Source organism: Heptranchias perlo, chromosome 24 (assembly GCF_035084215.1).
Source record: "Heptranchias perlo isolate sHepPer1 chromosome 24, sHepPer1.hap1, whole genome shotgun sequence".
In the NCBI taxonomy this organism is placed as follows: Eukaryota; Metazoa; Chordata; class Chondrichthyes; order Hexanchiformes; family Hexanchidae; genus Heptranchias; species Heptranchias perlo.
In genome coordinates, this window is record NC_090348.1 from 7,382,918 (window position 1) to 7,405,754 (window position 22,837).

The 22,837-nt window shown below is 44.2% G+C and overlaps 1 protein-coding gene across 1 annotated transcript in view; it reads left to right on the plus strand.

Annotated features, from left to right (window-relative positions):
• bcat1 (branched chain amino-acid transaminase 1, cytosolic) overlaps positions 1-10,239 on the plus strand; it is a 60,617-nt gene extending 50,378 nt beyond the window's left edge. The window contains exons 10-11 of the mRNA XM_068004703.1: positions 1,378-1,452; positions 8,072-10,239. Coding sequence (XP_067860804.1) covers positions 1,378-1,452; positions 8,072-8,113 — 117 coding nt within the window. The 3' untranslated portion in view covers positions 8,114-10,239. The remainder of the gene's footprint in view (positions 1-1,377; positions 1,453-8,071) is intronic.
• The last annotated feature ends 12,598 nt before the right edge of the window (positions 10,240-22,837 follow it).

Below are 22,837 nucleotides of genomic sequence, written 5' to 3' on the forward strand. Positions count from 1 at the left end.
TCACCCATGATCCACACGGGGCTTGTAATTTAATGCAAATGAGCGATGTGGGATTATCTGTCCCCAGCTGGTTGTTCTGCAAACCCACCGTCCTTTTTTAAATAAAAAAATACTCGAGCCCAGGCGATGGGCCCGGTTTCCTGTCCCGCAGCAGCTCGCGACGTTCCACCCATGAGACCGGACGCTCGGAGAATCACGAGGCCGACCGGTGCAGAAACGGAAAACTCCACCCGGCGCCTCCTGCCCTCGGGAGACGATGTAGCGGAGAAGGTCTCTGTGCGACGTCGCTTCCTCCCATTGCACCCCTCACACGGAGCGGCTCGCACAAAATGGCGGCAGCGCCCGCCCACAAAATGGCGGCAGCGCTCGCCCAGGTAGCGGCAGTCACTCCGCTTCAAAGTTTGGTCATTCTCCGTGATTCATTCTTTGCGAGATTTCTGGGAGATGCGACAAGGCGTGACACAAGTGAGAGACTTTTTCTGCACACGCGCATTCTGTTGCGGACGTGACGCGATCGCCCCCAGCAGCCAACCCAGAAACTGGTTACATTTGTGCAGTGCCAAAAGTTTTGCCCCTTCCTGCCCCCCCCCCCCCCCCCCCCCCCCCCGGGCTTGTACATCCATCCTCCCAACTTCATTGACAAAAATCTGAACCTAACGGGGCTGAATGTCAAGGGTCCTCCCCGTCGGCCGTAACTTTGATGGACGATCTGCTGAAGGTTTTTGTGGCTCCTCCGATGCAGTTATGCCAGACAAATGGGAAGATCACTCCATCCGCTCCCCCACCATGGAAATTCACCCCCTTAATGTCTGTACCGTGCTGCCCTCCAGAGAAGGTGAAGTGAAGCTACTGATTGCTGTACAGTCCCCACAGTGACTCAAAGCTCCAGTTCATCCAGAAACGCAATGCAGCCCCCGAGCTCAGAAAGGTTCTTTTAACTACACTCCCGGCCCCGCCTCCCCACCACCGCAAACACCAGGCAGGTTCATGCTCCTGCGATTTGTCCACTGCATGCCGGTGGCCGGTAAAACCGCAATAGGTTGTAGCAATGAAATAACTCTCGATGCTGCCTGAAGTCTCCACTTTCTCGGGGCCTCCTGTAGTTGCTAACAGCTGATAGAAGCTCCTTGAAGACCTGCCTTTGCCTGAAGTCAGCGGAGCTTCTAAACCGGTAAGTGCCGGCTGGCACGATATAGTCGGCGCGCTTAATACGTTTTAAGTGGCGCGCTTTGTAATTGACGCCTGTGGTGATGGCAAATGGTTAGCCCCGTTTGCCCGATATAGACGGTTTCCCGCGCTGAGCGAGGACAGAGTAAGTGGTGTGGGACTGCGTTACAATTTTACAGTCTTGTTTTCTCCCTCTGTTTTTTCCTCCAGAATCTGCATATACCAACCATGGAAAATGGACCGAAATTAGCAAAACGATTCCTTGAAACCCTTACTAACATACAAGTGAGTGTTTAGTATCACTTCTCAGATTACAGGATCGGTATGAGTAACGCCAGTAGAATGACCATGGAACACCTGGCTGTAGTGGGGCCCACCTGGCTGTAGTGGGGCCCACCTGGCTGTAGTGGGGCCCACCTGGCTGTAGTGGGGCCCACCTGGTGAGGGCGGGGCCCACCTGGTGAAGGCGGGGCCCACCTGGCTGTATTGTGGCCCACCTATCTGTCCAAGCCGCGATTGGACTTTTGAAGATCTTGGATTTTTTTTTAACCTGCTCGAATGGCCCACTTTGTAAGGATCGTTCCTTCATTTGACGACCTGGCCTTGATGGAAACTTGACTTAGGACTGTGGTTTCTTCCCTTTTACCTTCTACCCTCTCTGCCAGGTTACTTCTTTCTCCATGTACTATGCCCAAACCGTCGCAGTGATGGGGTGGCTTTCATTGATAAATCTCACCTCGGGCCCTACCCCTATTCCTTGGGCACCTTCTCCTCAATCAAGCACCTCACCCTCCTCCATCTCTCCCATCGTTCGTTTCAAGTCCTTGTTGTTGACCGCCCTCCCAAATCCCATGCCTACTTCCTTTGCCAAGTTATCCTCCCTTCTCATCCCTCCCCTCAGTTTGGGCCCTGAATAATTATCCAGTCTCAGTGACTCCAACTCCATCTTAATTCCCTCGCTTCCTAACCTCTAATACCTCAGCCCTCCTGTCCTCCCTTGCCCTCAGTGGCCACTCCTCAATTTCAGCATCACATGAGGTTTATGAGGTCCTAATCACTGATATAACCATCCCTGGCCACTTGTCTCCCTCACCATCCAGATCACCTTGCCTGCCACCAATGCCACTGTTACATGTTGGGGTTTCTTTACCCTTTATTCTATTCTAGATATCCTCAATATCACATCTTTCACACCACTCTTGTAAGTGAGTCCCCACACCCCATGTCCAGAGAAAGTGTTTTCTCCTGCCCAGATATCTAGGGAACTTCATAGCATGACCAAGCAATTAACAGAGAATCTTATCCACTTCTCAAGTTGCAAGTGATGTGGCTCTTGCTCCCGACAGGCAGAAAAGAAATCAGGAAATGAGAAGACAATGAACAGAAAAAGGGGCTAAATAAAAATTCTAAGGCCCATAAGTACAATTTTAAATGGGGTGCAGGAACAGAGAGACCAGGGGTTGTACGTACACAAATCTTTGAAGGTGGCAGGACAAGTTGAGAAGGCTGTTAAAAAAACAGATGAGATCCTTGGCTTTATAAATAGAGGCATAGAATACAAAACCTTCATAAAACACTGGTTAGGCCTCAACTGGAGTATTGTGTTAAATTCTGGGCACCACACTTTAGGAAGGATGTCAAAGCCTAGGAGAAGGTGCAGAAAAGATTTACTAGAATTATACCATGGATGAGGGACTTCAGTTATGTGGAGAGATTAGAGAAGCTGGGATTGTTCTGCTATGAGCAGTGACGGTTAAGGGGAGTTTTCATAGAGATGCTCAAAATCATGAGGGGTTTTGATAGAGTAAATAGGGAGAAACTTTTTCCACTGGCAGGAGGGCCGGTAACCAGAGGACACAGATTTATGATAATTTGCAAAAGAACCAGTGGGGGAGATGAGGAGAATTTGTTCTATGCAGCGAGTCATTATGATCTGGAATGCACTGCTTGAAAGGGTGGTGGAAGCAGATTCAATAGTAACTTTCAAAAGGGAATTGGATAAATACTTGAAAAGGAAAAATTTGCAGGGCTCTGGGGAAAGAGCAGGGGAGTGGGACTAATTGGATAGCTCTTTCAAAGTGCAGGCATAAGCACGAAGGGCCGAATGGTCCTTGGGCTTAGGATGTTAGACTGTACCAGTCGGAACACAGTCATTAACAACTGGAATCCTGCCTTAACAGCAACATCCATACTAAGGACTGAAGAACTGTCAGCCACAACCAATTAATAGTCTAATTGAAAACAAGGAACGGAGACCATAGTGTAAGATATTGTTCTGCAGAGGCAGTGAGGGAACTTGGCAGAAAGTCTCCTCTACAATACACCTTTCTTCCTGCAGTAGGGACCAGAATGTGATGGCCATGTTCATCAGCAGAGATGAACTGACCACAAATTGGGGCCTCTGATGGCATAATGGAAAACCCTGTTGGTTTTCGATGCGGAGTGAGAGCAGTAGAAAGAGTCCCTTCCTTTTCATACCAGATTGAGTTCAACATGCTGCTACGGCTCTAGCTGTAGTCGGTGCTCTTCCAAAGCACAGCACCACGCCTCACCTCTTCTGAACTTGCAGGTAAACACCGGACACGCACTGAATAGGTGAGCTGCAGTGCATTATGGGTCGAGTTCACCAGTCCCCAAAATAGCTGATTTTCTGGCCCCGCACCATCAGTGCGAACGGTGGGGGGTGGGTGTGGGGGGCTTGTGGACAAGCTGAGTGCATGGGGAAAGCAGACTGTTGGTAACTAAGTTTCTGTGAGGCTAAAGTCAAGCAAATGGTCTGGTATGCTTCTCTCCAACTCTGGCCTCTAGTGCATCCCCCATTCCTTCGCCCCCACCATTGACGGCCGTGCCTTTAGCCGTTTAGGCCCTAAGCTCTGGAATTCCCTCCCTAAACCTCTCCAACTCTCCTCCTTTTAAGACACTCCTTAAAATCTACCTCTTTTGATCAGTTGTCCTAATATCCCCTTCTTTGGCTCAGTGTCAAATTTTATTTGATAACGCTCCTGTGAAACACCTTTGGACGTTTTACTGCGTTAAAGGTGCTATATAAATACAAGTTGTTGGTAAAGATGCAATATAAATGCAAGTTGTTGTTAAAGGCACAATATAATGCAAGTTGTTGTTGTTAAAGGCGCTACATAAATGCAAGTTGTTGTTAAAGGTGCTATAGAAATGCAAGTTGTTGTTGGTAAAGGCGCTATAGAAATGCAAGTTGTTGGTAAAGGCGCTATAGAAATGCAAGTTGTTGTTGGTAAAGGCGCTATAGAAATGCAAGTTGTTGTTGGTAAAGGCGCTATAGAAATGCAAGTTGTTGGTAAAGGCGCTATAGAAATGCAAGTTGTTGGTAAAGGCGCTATAGAAATGCAAGTTGTTGTTGGTAAAGGCACTATATAAATGCAAGTTGTTGTTGGTAAAGGCGCTATATAAATGCAAGTTGTTGTTGGTAAAGGCGCTATATAAATGCAAGTTGTTGGTAAAGAATGTTGGAATGAGCAAGCGGGAATATTTGTTCTAAAAGTTGATATTGAGTATCAGAGATAATGACAAAAGGTATTTTATTAATCTGATTGTAACATTAGAGGAATCCAGTTCTAAGGGTGAGATTAGCAAGTAAAAAGAGATGAGAGCCTACTAAAGAAAAAAATTCAATCCAGCCTCCCCTAAAAGGAAACATTGACGTATCATGAGACATATTACAATATGTGAAGAAATATTCATCGGAGCAACCATTTTTCATAAGGCATGTGTCAAAGTATTGTGGTCAATAATGGGTTTTGCTGGGGAGACAATTCAGAATGCGTTTGCACATGATGAATTATTTGTGGGAATGGGAATATTAAAGTGACCTTGAAAGAGGATTATTTAAATCCTACTGACCTGTTTGAAGATAACAGAAAAGGGCCTAAATTGAATGCTTGGTAAGGTTGGCTGAGTGTTTGCTGCATTTTAGGCTAAGGAAATCTGATTTCAAAATCCGTTGAGTGATTTTATGTTACCGGAGGAAGGGATACTTTGCAAACAGACATTCTGCTGTGCGTTTTAAATCCTTGTATAGTGAGGTCCTGGAGACAGCTCAGTGGAAAGCCAAAAAAGTGACAATCACTCACTGTACAAGTGCAACACCAGGCAGCAAAATTCACCAAACCAAAGAGCTGCTTTGCCAGTATTCAGCGTGCTGCATTCACTGTTGTTATCATAAAGGGAACAGTTTGAAACAGCTCAAGAGCCTTGTTACTAGCAGGATTGATTATTGATTTTTCATGTATTTTTTGACCACTAAAAGTGTCAGGCTAGTACTTTGATTCAACTAGGCAAGAAGACGGTATTACTATAATGACGAAATAGTGCCTGTGAAGAGAAACGTACCCTGTTAACCCATCAGCCGTTGCAACAAAAAGGCACAATGTTAAAAACTGTAGAGGAAGAAAGAAAAGCTGCAAATGGTGGGGGGGCTGGGGATGGAAAATCAGAAAATGCTGCAAGTGCACAGCAGGCCGATCATTATTTGGAAGAGAATGGTTCCACTTGAAACATTAATTTTCAGCAGAACTCCCGACATGGAGAGGGACCAAGCTTCAGGGCCGGCATATCCGAGTCACATATTAGTAGAGATAAAACAAATTTTGGTTTCACTCCGATGACTGGCACAGTCAGTGTTGCCGAGACTGTTTTCCACTGTCCTATTCAGTGTATTGAGTTTGTAGCCATTCTGTAACCACATATGATGCCTCCTGCATTGGGAGCTTTCACCGCTGCGATTAACCAGTTACCCTAGCGATCAGGGGTGGGAAATCTGGTAGCGGGGACTGCTCTCCATGCCCCTCCCACCCCCAGACAATGACTGACAGGAAAAGACCCTCTGGTCCTTCCAGCCTGTCCCACGCAGCTGCGATGCCTTGCGCATCAAAATATATAGACTCCCCACCCCACCCGGAAGCCATGTGATTTCCTGGGAGAGGTGAAAAAACAGGTAAAAACCCAGGCCAATTAGAGGGAAAAAATCTGGAAAATTCCGCTCTGACCCTTCCTTAGGCGACCGACACTAGTCCAGGAGACCACTCCGGCCCTGATTAACGTTACAAGGTACCCACCTCTTTATGAGGTGATCATCACCCCAAGCCAGAAACAGGTCCAGCTCTCGCCTGAAGGGATTCAGGAAATCAGTGTTCACCACACGAGCTGGCAGCCTGTTCCACAGGTCCACTATTCCCTGGGAAAAGAACCTCCTCCTGAATTCCAACCTAGTTCTGGCCTCACATAACTTGAGATTGTGACCCCTGCCCCGCTCCCCATTAAACTATTCAGTTGAAACAAGCTGTCTAAATGAACACAATCGAGTCCCTTCATCATCTTATAAACCTTGATCAAATCACCTCTAGGTCTACACTTCTCTAAAGTGTAGAGTCCCAGCTATTTGAGTCTATCTGGGTAACTGAGATGCTTTAAACTGGGAATTAATCTTGTTGCTCTTCTCTGCACCCTTTCCAAAGTTTCAATATCACCCACCATGTGAGGAGACCAAAACTGGACACAGTATTCTAACTGAGGCTAGCGACACAGAATACGACTGTCTTAATATAGGCAGGTGTACTCAGGTGACGGGGTACACATCATACAATGTATTCCTGCCATTTGCGTGTAGCACACATGGTGCTAGGAACATTGGTGTTACTGGGGTACAAGGGGGCTTTTAAAATTTAAAAGGCCACCTTAGGCTATGCCATCAGTCACGGGGAAATCCCAGGGGTGCTGCTTATTATGGACGAAAATCCCTGGGGTGCTGCTTATTATAGACGGAAATCCCAGGGGTGCTGCTTATTGTGGATGGAAATCCCTGGGGTGCTGCTTATTATGGATGGAAATCCCTGGGGTGCTGCTTATTGTGGACAGATAGCCCTGGGGTGCTGCTTATTGTGGACAGATAGCCCTGGGGTGCTGCTTATTGTGGACAGATAGCCCTGGGGTGCTGCTTATTGTGGACAGATAGCCCTGGGGTGCTGCTTATTGTGGACGGAAATCCCTGGGGTGCTGCTTATTATGGTCCAAAACTCCATGGGCAGCACGCTCGTAATTGGCTAATCTGCCCGGCTGAAGTACGAGGCCCCACGCCGGCATTGATAAACTCGGGAAAATTCACCCAGCTCTCTAAATATCAGTGCCCTGTTCTCGGATATTAGATCAGCTGATTGTGGATCAGTGTCCAGAGCCCTGGACATGAGACATTAAAATAACACAGCACGTAGCTATAGCAACACATTTTAGTGGTTTCCACGTTAATTTTTCTTTTACTTGTATTTATACAGCGCCTTTCATGACCTCAGGACGCCCCAAAGCGCTTTATAGCCAATTAAATACTTATGAAGTGTAGGAAACGCAGCAGCCAATTTGTGCACAGCAAGATCCCACAAACAGTAATGAGATAAATGACTGTTTTAGTGATGTTGGTTGAGGGATAAATGTTGGCCAGGACAGTGGGGAGAGCTCCCTCGCTCTTTTTCGAATAATACAGTGAGATCTTTTACATTCACCTGAGAGGGCAGACGGGTTTAACGCCTCATCCGAAAGATGGCCCCTTCTGACAGTGCAGCACTCCCCCGAGTACTGCACTGAAGCATTTGCCTAAATTAGGTGACAATTGTTGTACAAGATCAGCCACGCTAGTGCAATCGAGATGCAAAAGATAACGTACATTTTGGAAAACAATATTTAAAAACCAGAGAGGAGTAATTTAAGGTTATTACCACGAGATAGGAAAATAAATGCTCGTAACACAATAAAAGAATATCGGAGCAGTAATGTGCAGATAATTGTAATGTGTTTCCTTTTCTTGGCAATTCATGCACTTGATACGTGTGTGCAGTTTGATTCATGGTGTATGCTAATAGGATTAAAATATCTTTGACAGTACGGGAGAACTGCGAGTGATTGGACCTACCTGGTGGTGTGACCGGCAAAAGGATGGAACATCATGGGAATCAGACCGAACGAAGAGCTGAGTCAAAGTAGCACAAACTACAGTCCAGTAGCTGTGAACACCTTATGAAGATTCATGACTGCTGTCTGCATTAGAATAAAGCACAAAGCATTTTGTAATATAAACGTGAACCGTAACCGTGTGTATTGTTCTACCATCCGCTCAATAGAGGGCGCGAGCCAAACCTGCAATTTAGTGTCAAGCAGCCACTGGCAAACAACTGGCTTCTCACAGGTTCTAATTCAATTTTGTCGATGAGCTTCAACACTGTCTTAGTCATAGTTCGTTCATGTTTCCCAGCGACTGTGTGTGTGATATTGACTCGCGAGTTACATACATTTCATTGCCTTTGACACACGACTAGGACACCCTACAGCCAGGATGTCAGGCCCCGTCGGTTCATTGCGCTGATCATGCAGCCAGCGACTGTGTTAAAAAGGAATTTGTACCCAAGCCGACGTTGATGTGCTGCTGTTAGACCAGTGAACCATTCAAAATGGGAGATAATTTTCCCAGCAAAAAAAAAGCAGATTACTGTCAGGAATCGGGGTCAACATCACATTATATTTTATGCTCATAGAATCCTAAATGCCTTTGAATCATATTGTATCAGTAATAGTGACACATAAGCAGTGATCCAAAACCATAATTGTAACTGGGTAGTTGAAAATGCCAAATAATAGATTCCTCCAAGTGAATTACAGAGGCTCAGATGACACCATGCGGACCTTTGATCATTTATAACCAGCCTTTAGTGTACTCCTGATATCTTACTACGATATATAGGTATAATATATGTTGTGTCGTTGAATTTTAAAAGGTCAAATATAAATTAAATGTTCTATATCTTTCTCAGTGTGGGCGACACTCAAGACTGTATTTATTACCAATCCCTTGTTACCCTGGAAAGATGGTGGCTTTTAAGAGTCACATGTAGGCCAGATGGGGTAGGGGTGGAAGGTTGATAGATCTTTAATAGGTAAGCGTATTAATCTATATGGAACCGAGGGAGGTAAATGGAGTTGAGATACAGATCAGCCATGATCTAATTAAATGGTGGAACAAGCTCGAGGGGCTGAATGACCTCCTCCTGTTCCTAAGTTTCTTTCCCTGAAGGATTTGAGTGAACCAGTTGGGATTTTACAACCCAACACCTTTTCATGGTCATTTTTCTTGCTCTTGATGCCAGCCCTCAGATTCTATTGAATTCAGTTTGACCAAGTGCTGTGATGGGATTTGTACTTATGACCTCTGGGTAGTTAGTCCAGTAGTATAACCCTACAATGTAAATTAAGCTTAGCTGGTGTGGTTGATAGTGTTGTCCTTTCTGCACTGTGCACCATTCCATGCTTTCATGACTGAAGTATTGAAGAAAGACAGTGTCATGTGACTAGCAAGCTGTTTTATTACCCAGAAGATCACAGGGTTATTCACTATGTACTGTATATACACTTTTTATATATATATATATATATATATATATATATATAGGCAGAAATTGCAAGGCTCAGCTGCCAGTCTTAAAGCTTTGGTGACCGTGGGCACAGGGCCCAGAATCGGAGTTACTGAGGGAGTGCTGCAATGTTGGAGGTGCCATCTTTTGGATGAAACGTTAAACCGAGGCCCCATCTGCCTTCTCATGTGGATGTAAAAAATCTCATGGTGCTTATTCAAAGAAGAGCAGGGGAGTTCTCCTCTGTGTCCTGGCCAGTATTTATCCCTCAACTAACATCACTAAAAAACAGATTATCTGGTCATTATTTCATTGCTGGTTGTAGGACCTTGCTGTGTGCAAATTGGCTGCCGCGTTTCCCTACATTACTGCAACAGTAACTACACTTCAAAAGTACTGTGAAGCGCTTTGGGATGTCCTGAGGATGCTAAATAAATGCAAGTTCTTTCTTCTGTCTTTCTTTGCTATCTGGGACCTGTGCTTACATCTAACAAATCATTGTGCAGTGAGCCCTTGCTGTTTCTGCCCTATATAACAAAATATTTCACACTATGTTTACTGGTGCAGTGCTGTTGTGTGAGTTGTACTATTGATTATATACTTGACTGCAGAAACAAGCGTGCTCAATAAAATGTTTGTTGTGGAATTTGTCTCTTTCCTTTGTACTGCCTTCAATATTCAGAGTGACACTTTTGTTTCAAGAAAGCGGTTCAGTAAAAATCAGTTCTGATTTCAATAAAAAAAAGGAGCGACAACAAATGGAGCACTTTCAGCACCTGTAAACGTACGTCATTAATGGATATATAGGTGTGACAATCTTTTTTTTTGTTAAAGGACTGTGGCTCAGTGGGTAGCACTTTTGCATCAGAGTCAGAAAGTCGAGGGTTCAAGTCCCACTCCAGAGACTTGAGCACAAAATCTAGGCTGACACTTGCAGAGCAGTTCTGAGGGAGTGCTGCACTGTCAGAGGTGCTGTCTTTCGGGTGAGGTGTTAAACCGAGGCCCTGTCCACCCATGGCACTATTTTGAAGAAGAGCAGGGGAGTTCTCCCCGGTGACCTGACCAATATTTATCCCTGAACCAACATCACTAAAACAGATTATCTGGTCATTATCACATTGCAGTTTGTGGGACCTTGCTGTGCACAAATTGGCTGCCGTTTCTCTTACATTACAACAGTGACAACACTTCAAAAGTACTTCATTGGCTATAAAGAACTTTGGGGCGTCCTGAGGTTGTGAAAGGCGCTATATAAATGCAAGTCTTTTTCAATTACTGTATGTCTGCTACAGTTCAGAATAAAAAGGGGAACCCTCACACAGTCGAGTTTAGAGTGATTTGTGTGCACGGATCTTCATTGGTTTTAACTTTATGAATGTTATTTTATTTCCGGTTTTAAGAACCAGCCTAGTTTTCCCATCACTTTCTTCCAAAATCACAAATTGCTGAAACTTAGAACTTTAGATGAATCCGAGAAATCCATATCACCAGCACGATTAGAACTTGTGATGCATTTTTTTTCCTCTAGTCAGGAGGTCTGTTATTTTCAGCCGCTTACAAATTCTTTTGGAAGTTCGTAGTCTGTGGAATAATTAACATGGAACATCCAATGGAAATTATGTCCCCCCCCCCGTCCCCCCCCCCCACTCCATGCAGTCGTGCTGGTTTTGGCCATTCGGTATCAAGTGGGGGCCGTATCATTGGGCAAACTGGCTTCTCACCCGGTGTGTATTGGCGCCATTCTGTGGTCAGGCCCTCTTACATTGGAACAGGAGGAGGCCATTCAGCCCTTCGGGCTTCTCTGCCATTTAATTAGATCACGGCTGATCTGCGCCACAACTCCATTTACCCGCCTTTGTTCCGTATCCCTTGATCCCCTTACCCAACAAAAATAAATTGACCCAGCATCCACAGCCTTTTGAGAATTTCATCTCCAACTTTGTTTGGCTACCTCAATAAGGGTTGCCTCAGCTACAATTCTGAAGTAGGTATACCTCGCGACTTGCTGGTTTGGGAGAGGATGAGGCGGATCTGAGCCTAGAAGAGAAGGAGGTGTGCTTGATCTTGAGGTGGTCTTGTCCCAGCCATTTCTACCCAACTACATGTGTCTACAGACCAAGGTGCACCTACATAGGGATGTCTAAGATCTGCTTTTGTTGTCTACACATCACAGAAATATGCTCTGTCCTTGACCAAATCTTTCAGAGAACCTCCAGGGCAGGGGCAGCTGTCAGGGTAACCACAGCCTTGGACTTGTGGGCTGCTGAAATCTTTTGAAGCAACGGCAGGGGATATGTGCCAAACTTGGCAGATAGAGTGCACCGATGTATCAAACAGATGAGAGATGTCATGGTGGCCAGAGCTAACTCCTTTGTCAATTCCCCCTCAATTACCTTAAATCTGTGTCTTCTGCTTATCAACCCTGCTGTCAGTTTCTACTTAATTATTCTCACAAAACCCTTTATAATTATGAATACCTTTATTAAATTTCCCATTAACCTCACTGCTGTAAGGAGAACAATCCCAGCTTCTCTAATCTCTCCACATATCCAAAGTCCCTCATCACTGGTATCATTCTGGTAAATCTCCTTTGCACCCTTTCCGAGGCCTTGACATCCTTCCTAAAGCATGGTGCCCAGAATTGAACAATAATCCAGCTGAAGACTGACCAGTGAATTATAAAGGCTTAGCTTCCTTGCTTGTTTTCTTGTGAAGTTTCCTTTAACCCTCCCCCTCCTCTGATGGACCCGAACTACAAAGACCCATGAGGTCAGCAGATGTCTCTCTCTAAACTGGTCACTGATGATCCATAACAGGGACAATTTTAACCTAACCCACCTGTCGGGAAACTGACTGGATTGGGGGCAATGCTAGTTTTACACCCTGCCTGAGTTTTACTCTCAACTGAAGTGTGGTTTTCCCACCTGGCGAGTTAGCTTAAAATGACCCCCACAGAGTTTTGCTTCCCCACATGTGACGTCCTGGAAGGTGTCCGTGGGACCATAAGGGGGCCAGAAATAAGGGGAGGGAGGGAGGGGGGAGTTGTCGGATCTCTGATGCCTTCACTAGTTTGGGACTTTACAGGTTGCACAGGGGTGTGAGGAGCAAGGTCCAATATTAAAAATAGTTTTTTTTCTCCCGCTCAACTTTATAGCAGCTTCTTATGCATCTGATCCATTACCATAGTATCAACACTGCACACCAACACCTGCTGCCCTGATCGCAGTATTGACTCCAGGCTACCACAATCTAAGGTACCACTGTTATTCGAATGGGTGGAAGACAAGAAAGGTTGAGTGTTCACAAACCAGGTGTTTTCAAAGTTTCGACAAAATTAGAAGATTCGCGAGGATACCATTAGCCAATCAGAGATTGCATAGAAATGCACGGATATGTCTGTAATCGGTCATGTTGCTATGGATTGTGACTGATTTAGAGTAAATTGTGACTGATCTTTTAAAAAATTCTCGGGATGTGGACATCGCTGGCAAGGCCGGCATTTATTGCCCATCCCTAATTGCCCTTGAGAAGGTGGTGGTGAGCCGCCTTCTTGAACCGCTGCAGTCCGTGTGGTGAAGGTGTTATTCTTCGTAACGGTTTTTGATACAACTGAGTGGCTTCAGAGGGCAGTTAAGAGTCAACCACATTGGTGTGGGACCTGGAGTCACATATAGACCAGACTGGGTAAGGACGGCAGGTTTCCTTCCCAAAAGGACATTAGTGAACCAGTTGGTGTCGTCACGACAATCCAACAGCTTAACGGTCACTTTTTATTGATGCCAGCTAAATATTTCCAGATTTTTAAGAACTATTCAAGTTCTCAAACTACCATGGTGGGATTTGAACTCACATTCTCTGGATTATTGGTCCATAGACTCTGGATTACTGGTCTAGCAACATAACATCTACACCACCGTACCCAGCAAAATGAAAGAAACCAAAATGAAAGTGTCTGAAGGACCTTCCCACAGCAAAGATCTCAGAAAAAGAAATTCATTCCAGTAAGTAGAGGTCCTCAGACATGTTTCAATTGAATAGGAAATCGGGTGCGGTGTAAAACAGGGCAGCCGATTCGCTATGAGCCCATTTTGGGCTACTGGTGAAGACCAATTTCGCTCCTGCTATGTAACGCAGACAACATGTATGGTACAGCTTTCACTGAGATACAGCAAAACCCACATGTTACGTTGGAAAATACAGCATTGGTGCAAGAAGGTTCAACAAAGCTGAGTCTGAAGACATGGTGTGAAGGAAAATAAAGGGAATTTCAGAAGTGAAAGTGTGGAGATGGTGAGAAAGGGCTTACATCGAGTTACATCGAGTGTACAGCACAGAAATAGGCCATTCGGCCCAACTGGTCCATGCCGGCGTTTATACTCCACACGAGCCTCTTCCCTCCCTACTTCATCTAACTCTATCAGCATATCCTTCTATTCCTTTCTCCCTCATGTGTTTATCGAGCTTCCCCTTAAATGCATCTATGCTATTTGCCTCAACTACTCCTTGTGGTAGCGAGTTCCACATTCTCACCATTCTTTGGGTAAAGAAGTTTCTTCTGAATTCCCTGTTGGATTTATTAGTGACTATCTTATATTTATAATCTCTAGTTTTTGACTCCCCCATAATTGGAAACATCTTCTCTACGTCTAGCCTTTCAAACCCTTTCATTATCTTAAAGACCTCAATCAGGTCACCCTTCAGCCTTCTCTTTTCTAGAGAAAAGAGCCCCAGCCTGTTCAGCCTTTCCTGATAAGAATATCCTCTCAGTTCTGGTATTTATCCTTATGAATCTCTTTTGCACCTTCTCCAGTGCCTCTATATCCTTTTTATAATATGGAGACCAGAACCGTGCACAGTTAGGCAGATAAGGAAATGAAAGAAGTTTGAGAGGTAATGGAGAACCAAGGGAAAGGTTTGGAAACATTGTGAGGAGAAATAACTAAAAATCACTGCAACATTTATTCTGTAGAGAGTTCTAGAAAGAAATGAAGGGCAGGTGCCTTTAGGTTTATTATGGAGCTGTCTGAGCATGAAAACCATAGCGACCCAATACATCATAAAAGAGAAAGTACTTTGGATTTAAAGTACAACAAAAACTCTCATCCCTTTTAAATACTGTCCGTGCGCTATGTGAAGCATGTCTGTGCGGACTTGTTTTCTTTAAGTCCCTGAAAGCACACTCGTTGCCAGCTTAACGATCTTCATTTCAATTGTCAAAGCAGTTTTGAATTATTTTCACACAATCCTGTGATTTCCAATAAATAGCATATGGGAAAGAGAAGTAGTTGCTTTGTGATGAAAACTATCTAATTTAATCACTTGTAAACAATTTTACAACACCAAGTTATATGGACTATAACTTGGTGTTGTAAAATTGTTTACAATTGTCAACCCCAGTCCATCACCGGCATCTCCACATCATAATTTAATCACCATGTTTTTTCCCTCAAATCTTTATTATTTCGCCAGTTGGAAAACCATTCACAATAGTCCAAACCAATATTGAACTTTTTTGTATAGCGGTCCCACTGTAAATACTGGCATGCTCCCCAGGATCACCCATCCTAACTTCCGAAAGATAGTGCCAGCTACCCAAAGTATATCAGTGCTGTTATTGTAAAAGGCATTTTTTTTGCTTGTATACGGCAACAGAAATCTGAAGATAATGCTACAAAAATCTGACGTCCTTGCTAGCCCATTGGGATCATCCAGTGGACCCTCTTAGACCTGCAATCTCTTGTTTGAGACCCATCTTCCATCCTCCATAAACTTGAGCTCATCCAAAACTCTACTGCCCGTATTCTAATTCGCATCAAGTCCCATTCACCTCTCACCCCTGTGCTCACTGACCTACATTGGCTCCCAGTCCAGCAACACCTCGATTTTAAAATTCTCATCCTTGTTTTCAAATCACTGCATGGACCCTCTGTAACCTCCTCCAGCCCTACAACCCTCTGAGATCTCTGTGCTCCTCCAATTCTGGCCTCTTGCGCATCCCCCACTCCCTTCGCCCCTCCATTGGCGACTGTGCCTTCAGCTGCCTAGGCCCTAAACTCTGGAATTCCCTCCCTAAACCTCTCTGCCTTTCTACCTCTCTCTTCCCCTTTAAGACGTTCCTTGAAACCTACTTCTTTGACAAAGCTTTTGGTCACTTGTCCAGGGAACTATAGACCAATTATCTTAACGTAGCGGTGGGAAAGCTAATGGAATCCTTACTCAGAGTTGTAATAGAAAAACATCTAGAAACCGAAAATATAATAAAGAATAGTCAGCATGGATTTCAAAAGGGAAGGTCATGCTTGACCAACTTTATTGAATTCTTTGAAGAAGTAACAGAATGTAAACAGTGTACTGCATCGTCCAAACTGCTTCCATTGTATACCGACTGAACAAGCCACTGATGAAACTATTATCCTCCCACACAAAGTGTCCTTCTTGCATTTTTTTTTTCTGTAAAATTGCTTTCTTTTTAAAACAAGTGTCAAATGGCATTCCCAGACACTAACATCCCTTCTTGAAGCTTTGATTGCAAACTACTTATTTGTACTTGTCCTTTTATTATTCCTTGTATCGGCATATTAAAAGACCCCAAAAGTGGGGGGTAATTTTCACCTTCGCCTGGGCAGAGCAGATCTCCCATCCCAATGAAACTCCCCTGCACATGGCCATGGGAAGTTTTACGTCCACCTGAGAGGGCAGATGGGGCCTCGGTTTAACATCTCATCCGAAAGACAGCACCTCCAACAGTGCAGCCCTCCCTCAGTACCGCACTGGAGTGTCAGCCTAGATTTTGTGCTCAAGTCTCTGGAATGGAACTTAAACCCATGACCTTCTGACTCAGAGGCGAGAGTGCTACCACTGAGCCATGGCTGACACCTATTAACAGCACAATGAACAATGAAAATTGAAGAACACAAGAAAGTCCCTGGCTTATGCGGTTTTTCTCTTCTTTGACATTCAAGAAAATTCCTTAATGATGGTCACAACAATAGTGTCTTGCCCTGAAGCACTGACTCCAATCGTAAACCACAATTTGCAATGGATCTCCATTTGTTTAGCAATTAACGGAACAAGGGTTTGTATGTCCAGCAGTTAATTCAGACACCCGAACAACCAAACATGCTAACATTATCCGTACTAGTTGTAAACAGCCCTCTCGTCTGACAGACTGAGCATGGAATTAGCATGTAAAATACCCCTTCTCCTTCAAAGAAAACTTTTAACTGGACTAATTCAGTATCAAAGCAACACTAAACTGTTACTGGACTAGTAATCCAGAGTCCTGGACAAATAATCAAGAGAACGTGAGTTCAAATCCCACCATGGCAGTTTGAGAATTTGAATTCAGTTTAAATTAATCTGGAAATAAAAAGCTGGCATCAGTAAAAGTGACCATGAAGCTGTCAGATTGTCGTAAAAACCCAACTGGTTCACTAATGTGCTTTAGGGAAGGAAACCTGCCTTCCTTACCCGGTCTGGCCTATATATATCTTCAGTTCCACACCAATGTGGTTGACTCTTAACTGCAAGCCACTCAGTTGTATCAAACTGCTACAGCATTGTAGGAGCACCGTCACCGCGCAGACTGCAGTGGTTTAAGGAGTGGTCTCAGGGCAAATGGGGATGGGCAATAAATGCGGACTTGCCAGCGATGCCCACATCCCAGAATGAATTTTTAAAAATAAACACTTGATGAATATTTCCTTAATTTGTTTAACAACTCTCAGTTTTCACTCCTGTCAACTTTTTCACTAAAATTAATAATATGATAAAATTGGTTGAAATTATGAGAAAATGGGACACAATAGTTAGAAGCAGACAGTTTGCAGTAGTTGAGGGGTGAAAGAACGAGGGGCCATAGGTACAAGGTCAAATGTAAGAGATTTAGAAGCGAGGGCGGGGGAAGCCTCTTTATACAGAGAGATGTGAGGCTGTGGAATTCACTTCCAGGGTGTGTGGTTGAGGCAGAAACTATGTCAACATTCAAGATTAGATTGGATAGGTGGATGAAGGGAAAGGGGTTGTAAAGATATGGGAACAGGGCGGGTAAATGTGATTAGAACCATTTGCTCGCGTGGAGAGTAAACGCCGACACGGACTGCTTGAGCCGAATGGCCTGTTTCTGTGTTGTAACTTCCATATATTTCTATGTATCTTTGGAGGTTAGGAGCCCTCAGAGTAACACTAAACACGAATGAATAGTACCTTTGTTTGTTTAACAACTATCAATTTTTACTCCTCTCTCCTTTTTCACGAAAATCAATGAAGGTTTTGTAGAATTCTTTGTCTCATCCTGTTCTCTGAACCCTCTCCAGCACATTAATGTTTTTTTGAAGGTAGAGTGCTCAAAACTGAAGGCCGTATTCCAATTGTGGCCTCACAATTGTTCAGTACAAGGTTAGAATAACTTATTTATGGTCAAATGCCCTTGAGATGGATTCCGGTTCATGATCAGCCTTGTTGATAACAGTTTAATGTTGACTGGATACCTTCGGTGAATGACCCAACAGTAATATCTAGATCCTTTTCCTTTGCTAATGGACATCCCTTCATTGTGTACTGAGTGTGCTGGCATGAGCAACGTAGTGTGACGCTACTAAAAGTACAATTAGCCTGTTTCTGATGTTCAACCTGAACGCATACGACTGGTATTGAAATATTACAGGTTTTTTTTCCTGGCAGTCAATTGCTGAGAAATAAACAGTTTAATACAACGTGGAAATGAACACCTGACAGTGATTTCAAGTCAGTAACCCGAGTAAAATCATCAACCTTGAGAACAAGGCTTGAGTGGTTTATAACTGACCTCAACTCTGAGACTAATTTATTGGCTTCAAGTTACTGTGGGATATTTTCTCCTCTCTGGGCTAAGTTTAACAGAGGGGTACGCACAATAAACAAATGTGACCTCCACCTTTAACAAAGAAGCAAGAGATGAGCCCTCAAATTACAGATCAGTGAGCCTTACTTTGATTGTTTGAGACTGATGAGGGAAAGCACAAGGGATCGTCTTGAAGGACAGCGTCTGATTATAGAGAGCCAGCATGGGTTCAGAAGGGGCAGGTCACGTCTGACCAATTTAGTAGCATTCTTTGAGAAGGTAACAGATCTGGAGGTTAAGGGTGAGGCCGCGGATGTTATCTAACTGATCCATAAGGTGTGTGACCATGGGATAGATGGCAAAGGATTAAACTTGATCGGTGCATGGCTGAAAGGCAGAAGCAAAAATAGTCAGTGTGGAGAGGTGTCAGAGTGGAAACCGGCTGCCAGTGGAGTCCCACCAGGGTCGGCTTTGGGACTGCTAGAGGACAGAATACAACAAATTAGATGCAGTGGCCAATGATATTAACCTATGTGCGATAATCCAAAGGGATCTGGACAGGCTCGGTCAATCTAAGCTCTGGAATTCCCTCCCTAAACCTCTCTACCTCTCTCTCCTCCTTTAAGAGGATCCTTAAAACCTACCTCTTACTGTCCTAATATCTCTTTACGTGGCTTGGTGTCAAATTTTGTCTGATAACGCTCCTGTGAAGCGCCTTGGGTCATTTTACTACGTCAAAGGCGCTATATAAATGCAAGTTGTTGTTGCTGTAAAGGTGGCAGATGGACTTCAACGAGGAGAAGTTTAAATTCATGGGAGTTGGTAGAAGAAGCAACAATGTGGATTACATACTAAATAGCAACGTGCTTGAGGTAACAGAGCAAGAAATAGATTGAGGGGTTTTAGTGAAGGATTGGCTCATTGTTCACAGGCAGTGAAGAAAGTAAATGAAATGTTGGGATGTAGAACTATGGGTGTGACTTATAAGTCTAAGCAGCTGATGTTGAAGTTTTACCTGATTTTGGCAAGGCTGCATCTGGAGTCTGTGTTCAGTTTGGTCTCCGTATTACTGGATTATTGGAGGGACCCCCAGAGACGAGCCACAAAGCTGAGTTCTGAACTTAGAGGGCTGGGTTATGAGGAAAGATCGTCCAACCTGGGACTTTACTCCGCGGCGATGATGGGGGACTTGCTAAGGGGATTTAAGATTTTCGCGGATGTGGTAAATTTGGATTCAGAAAATTCTTCTGTCAGGGACAGGATTCAAAGGACACAGTTTAAAGTTAAGTGTATCCAAAGAAAATAGGAAATATAGACGACATTTTTTTAGTAGGAGGGTGACAAAATGTGGAACAGATTAGCAATGGGGGTGGTGGAGCAGAAAGCCATAGCAGGTTTTAAGAAGGGATTGGGTGAGTTCCTATCTGGAAGAGGAGGCAGAGATATTAGTTCCAAAATCACAGTAAGGAACCTGATGGGGGGAGGGGTGTGTGGGTGAGGGCGGAAGGGTAGGCTGGATTGACCAATGGACTTCATCTGCCCAAAAGATGACTAGGCTGTCACTGTAACACTGTAAACCAGTGAGGAAAACCATTAAGAAGTGATAATGGAACTTACTTTCTTTTTTGGATTGCAGCTCACAGTTCTATTCCCTTGGTGAAATGCGTGAACAGAAACAATCCCCCCCCCCCATCCCCACCCCAAATAATTGCTTGTTAAGACCTTGTTAAAGGTCAATCTGCATTGACTCTTTTAAGAATTGGCCAGCTTGGGCTAACAGAATTTGCATCACTAACTGAGAGTTAGTAATGCAAAGGATGGGCAAGATGTCAATGTTTTTCCACAGCAGTGGCAGAGTACAGCAGAGTTGTCATCAACACAGTGTGAATTCAGCAGCAGCCAACAGCATGAACCACTTCAGCCGGGGAATCCTGAGCAGGAGGATCATGCCGCACGAAGATTCTGGTGAGCTCTGCAATACGATGCTGTAAAAATCTATTGGACTTATTTACAGTAATGGAACTGCTGGAAATCTAGGCTGACAATTCGGTGCAGTGCTGATAGAGCGCTGCACTGTCAGAGGTGCCATCTTTCATATTGCTGCAACATGTGGTACATAACATAGATCATATATGTAATATGGTACATGCCAAGTGGCCTGTCAGTACCTCCAACCTTCTTCTGTGCCTATGAATGCCAGAGGTTTGTGCTCTTGTGCAGTTAACATCTTTTCACGATAAGGTCCACACTTGTTCTTCTCCTTGCTCTGCACAAGTTTGGTCTTAAAACATAAGAGCGGTGTGAATGTTTAGACAGGCTATTTGCTACTCCCCATGACAAGCACTCATTTGTGTGTGTGAGCATTGAATTTACTACATTGATTCTTTTTCTAAAATGCCACTTAAAGCATCACCTTCCAAATATGGTTTTCAAGTCCATATTAGGATGGCCACGACCTAAGATGCTCATTCAAGCACTGTTACAATGTTTCATTCACAAATTGAAGATCTGCATGCCAACTTAAAGCTCCATCTGCCATATATGTCCTTATGAAGAAAGGGAGATTTATTTTCCTAAGCTTGGTTGTCTTTTTCAGGACTTGGAACGTTTTGTGGATCCACGCCCCCAAAATCTGACTGGACCCTGTGTTCACCCTGTTAGCAGTTACCAACCAGGCACGCTGACCCTTCATCATACTCGCAGGACTGAGAAGTGCAGCATATCTCTCAATGTCAATATCAGTGTGGACATTTCGGTCCTGGACAGTCACTGAAGTTTGCTTTACGGAATCTCTACTCAGCCATTTCCTTTAGGATTTGTGCATTGTACAGCTGAATGGAAGAATACTTTGCCACTTATTCAATTCAATGAGCATTTACATGCCTAACAAGCATGAAGACAATGTTTTCATCCATGCCTTTGTTACCTCTAGACTTCACTATTCCAAAACTCTCCTGGCCAGCCTCCCATCTTCCACCCTCCATAAACTTCCAAAACTCTGCTGCCCATACCCTAACTCGCACTCATAAGTCCCGTTCACCCATCACCCCTGTGTTCGCTGACCTACATTGGCTCCCGATCCACCAACCCCTCGATTTTAAAATTCTCATCCTTGTATTCAAATCCCTCCATGGCCCCACTCCTCCCTATCTCTGTAACGTCCTCCAGCCCTACCACCCTTCGAGATCTCTGCGTTCCTCAAACTCTGGCATCTTCTGCATCCCCAATTTCCTTTGCCCCACCATTGGCTGCCGTACCTTCAGCTGTGTAGGCCCTAAGCTCTGAAATTCCATCCCCAAACCTCTTCACCCTCCACCTCACTCTCCTCCAGTAAGACTTGCCTGATACCCTGCACTTCTCAGTCCTGCGAGTATGATGAAGGGTCAGCGTGCCTGGTTGGTAACTGCTAACAGGGTGAACACAGGGTCCATGCAGATTTTGGGGGCGTAGATCCACAAAACGTTCCAAGTCCTGAAAAAGACAACCAAGCTTAGGACAATAAATCTCCCTTTCTTCATAAGGACAATTGTAAACAATTTTACAACACCAAGTTATAGTCCAGCAATTTTATTTTAAATTCACAAGCTTTCGGAGGCTACCTCCTTCCTCAGGTGAACGATGCCGCATCGTTCACCTGAGGAAGGAGGTAGCCTCCGAAAGCTTGTGAATTTAAAATAAAATTGCTGGACTATAACTTGGTGTTGTAAAATTGTTTACAATTGTCAACCCCAGTCCATCACCGGCATCTCCACTTCATAAGGACATATATGGCAGATGGAGCTTTAAGTTGGCATGCAGATCTTCAATTTGTGAATGAAACATTGTAACAGTGCTTGAATGAGCATCTTAGGTCGTGGCCATCCGAATATGGACTTGAAAACCATATTTGGCAGGTGACACTCCTTAAAACCTATCTCTTTCACCAAGCGTTTGGTCACCTGCCCCTAATGTCTCCTTCTTTGGCTCGGTGTCAATTTTTGTCTCATTACGCTCCTGTGAAGCACCTTGGAATGTTTTACTACGTTAAAGGCGCTATATAAATGCAAGTTGTTGTTGTTATTACAAGTGGGTTCTCATTGATTCACTCACTTCCCCTAACGCTGACGAATTTGCAAATCAGGGTATCAGGCAAGTAAAATGGCACTTGCCACCATCTTAAAATTTCTCCACTAAATTCTACAGGGTACAAACTATTAACCCATAATCTGCTAAAAGAAGAAAATGTATCTCTGTGTGTTTTTTGTACATAGTATTTATTTGTTCTGTTCATTTTATGTGGCAGTTTCATTCAGTATTGTGATAGTTTGTTATGTTCAAAGCAGCAGTTAGCGTGACTGTTGATTGTCAGTGCTCAATGTGTCATGAGAAGGATGGCAGGGACATCAACTATAGTGTCGTTATCACTACATGTTTATCACAAACA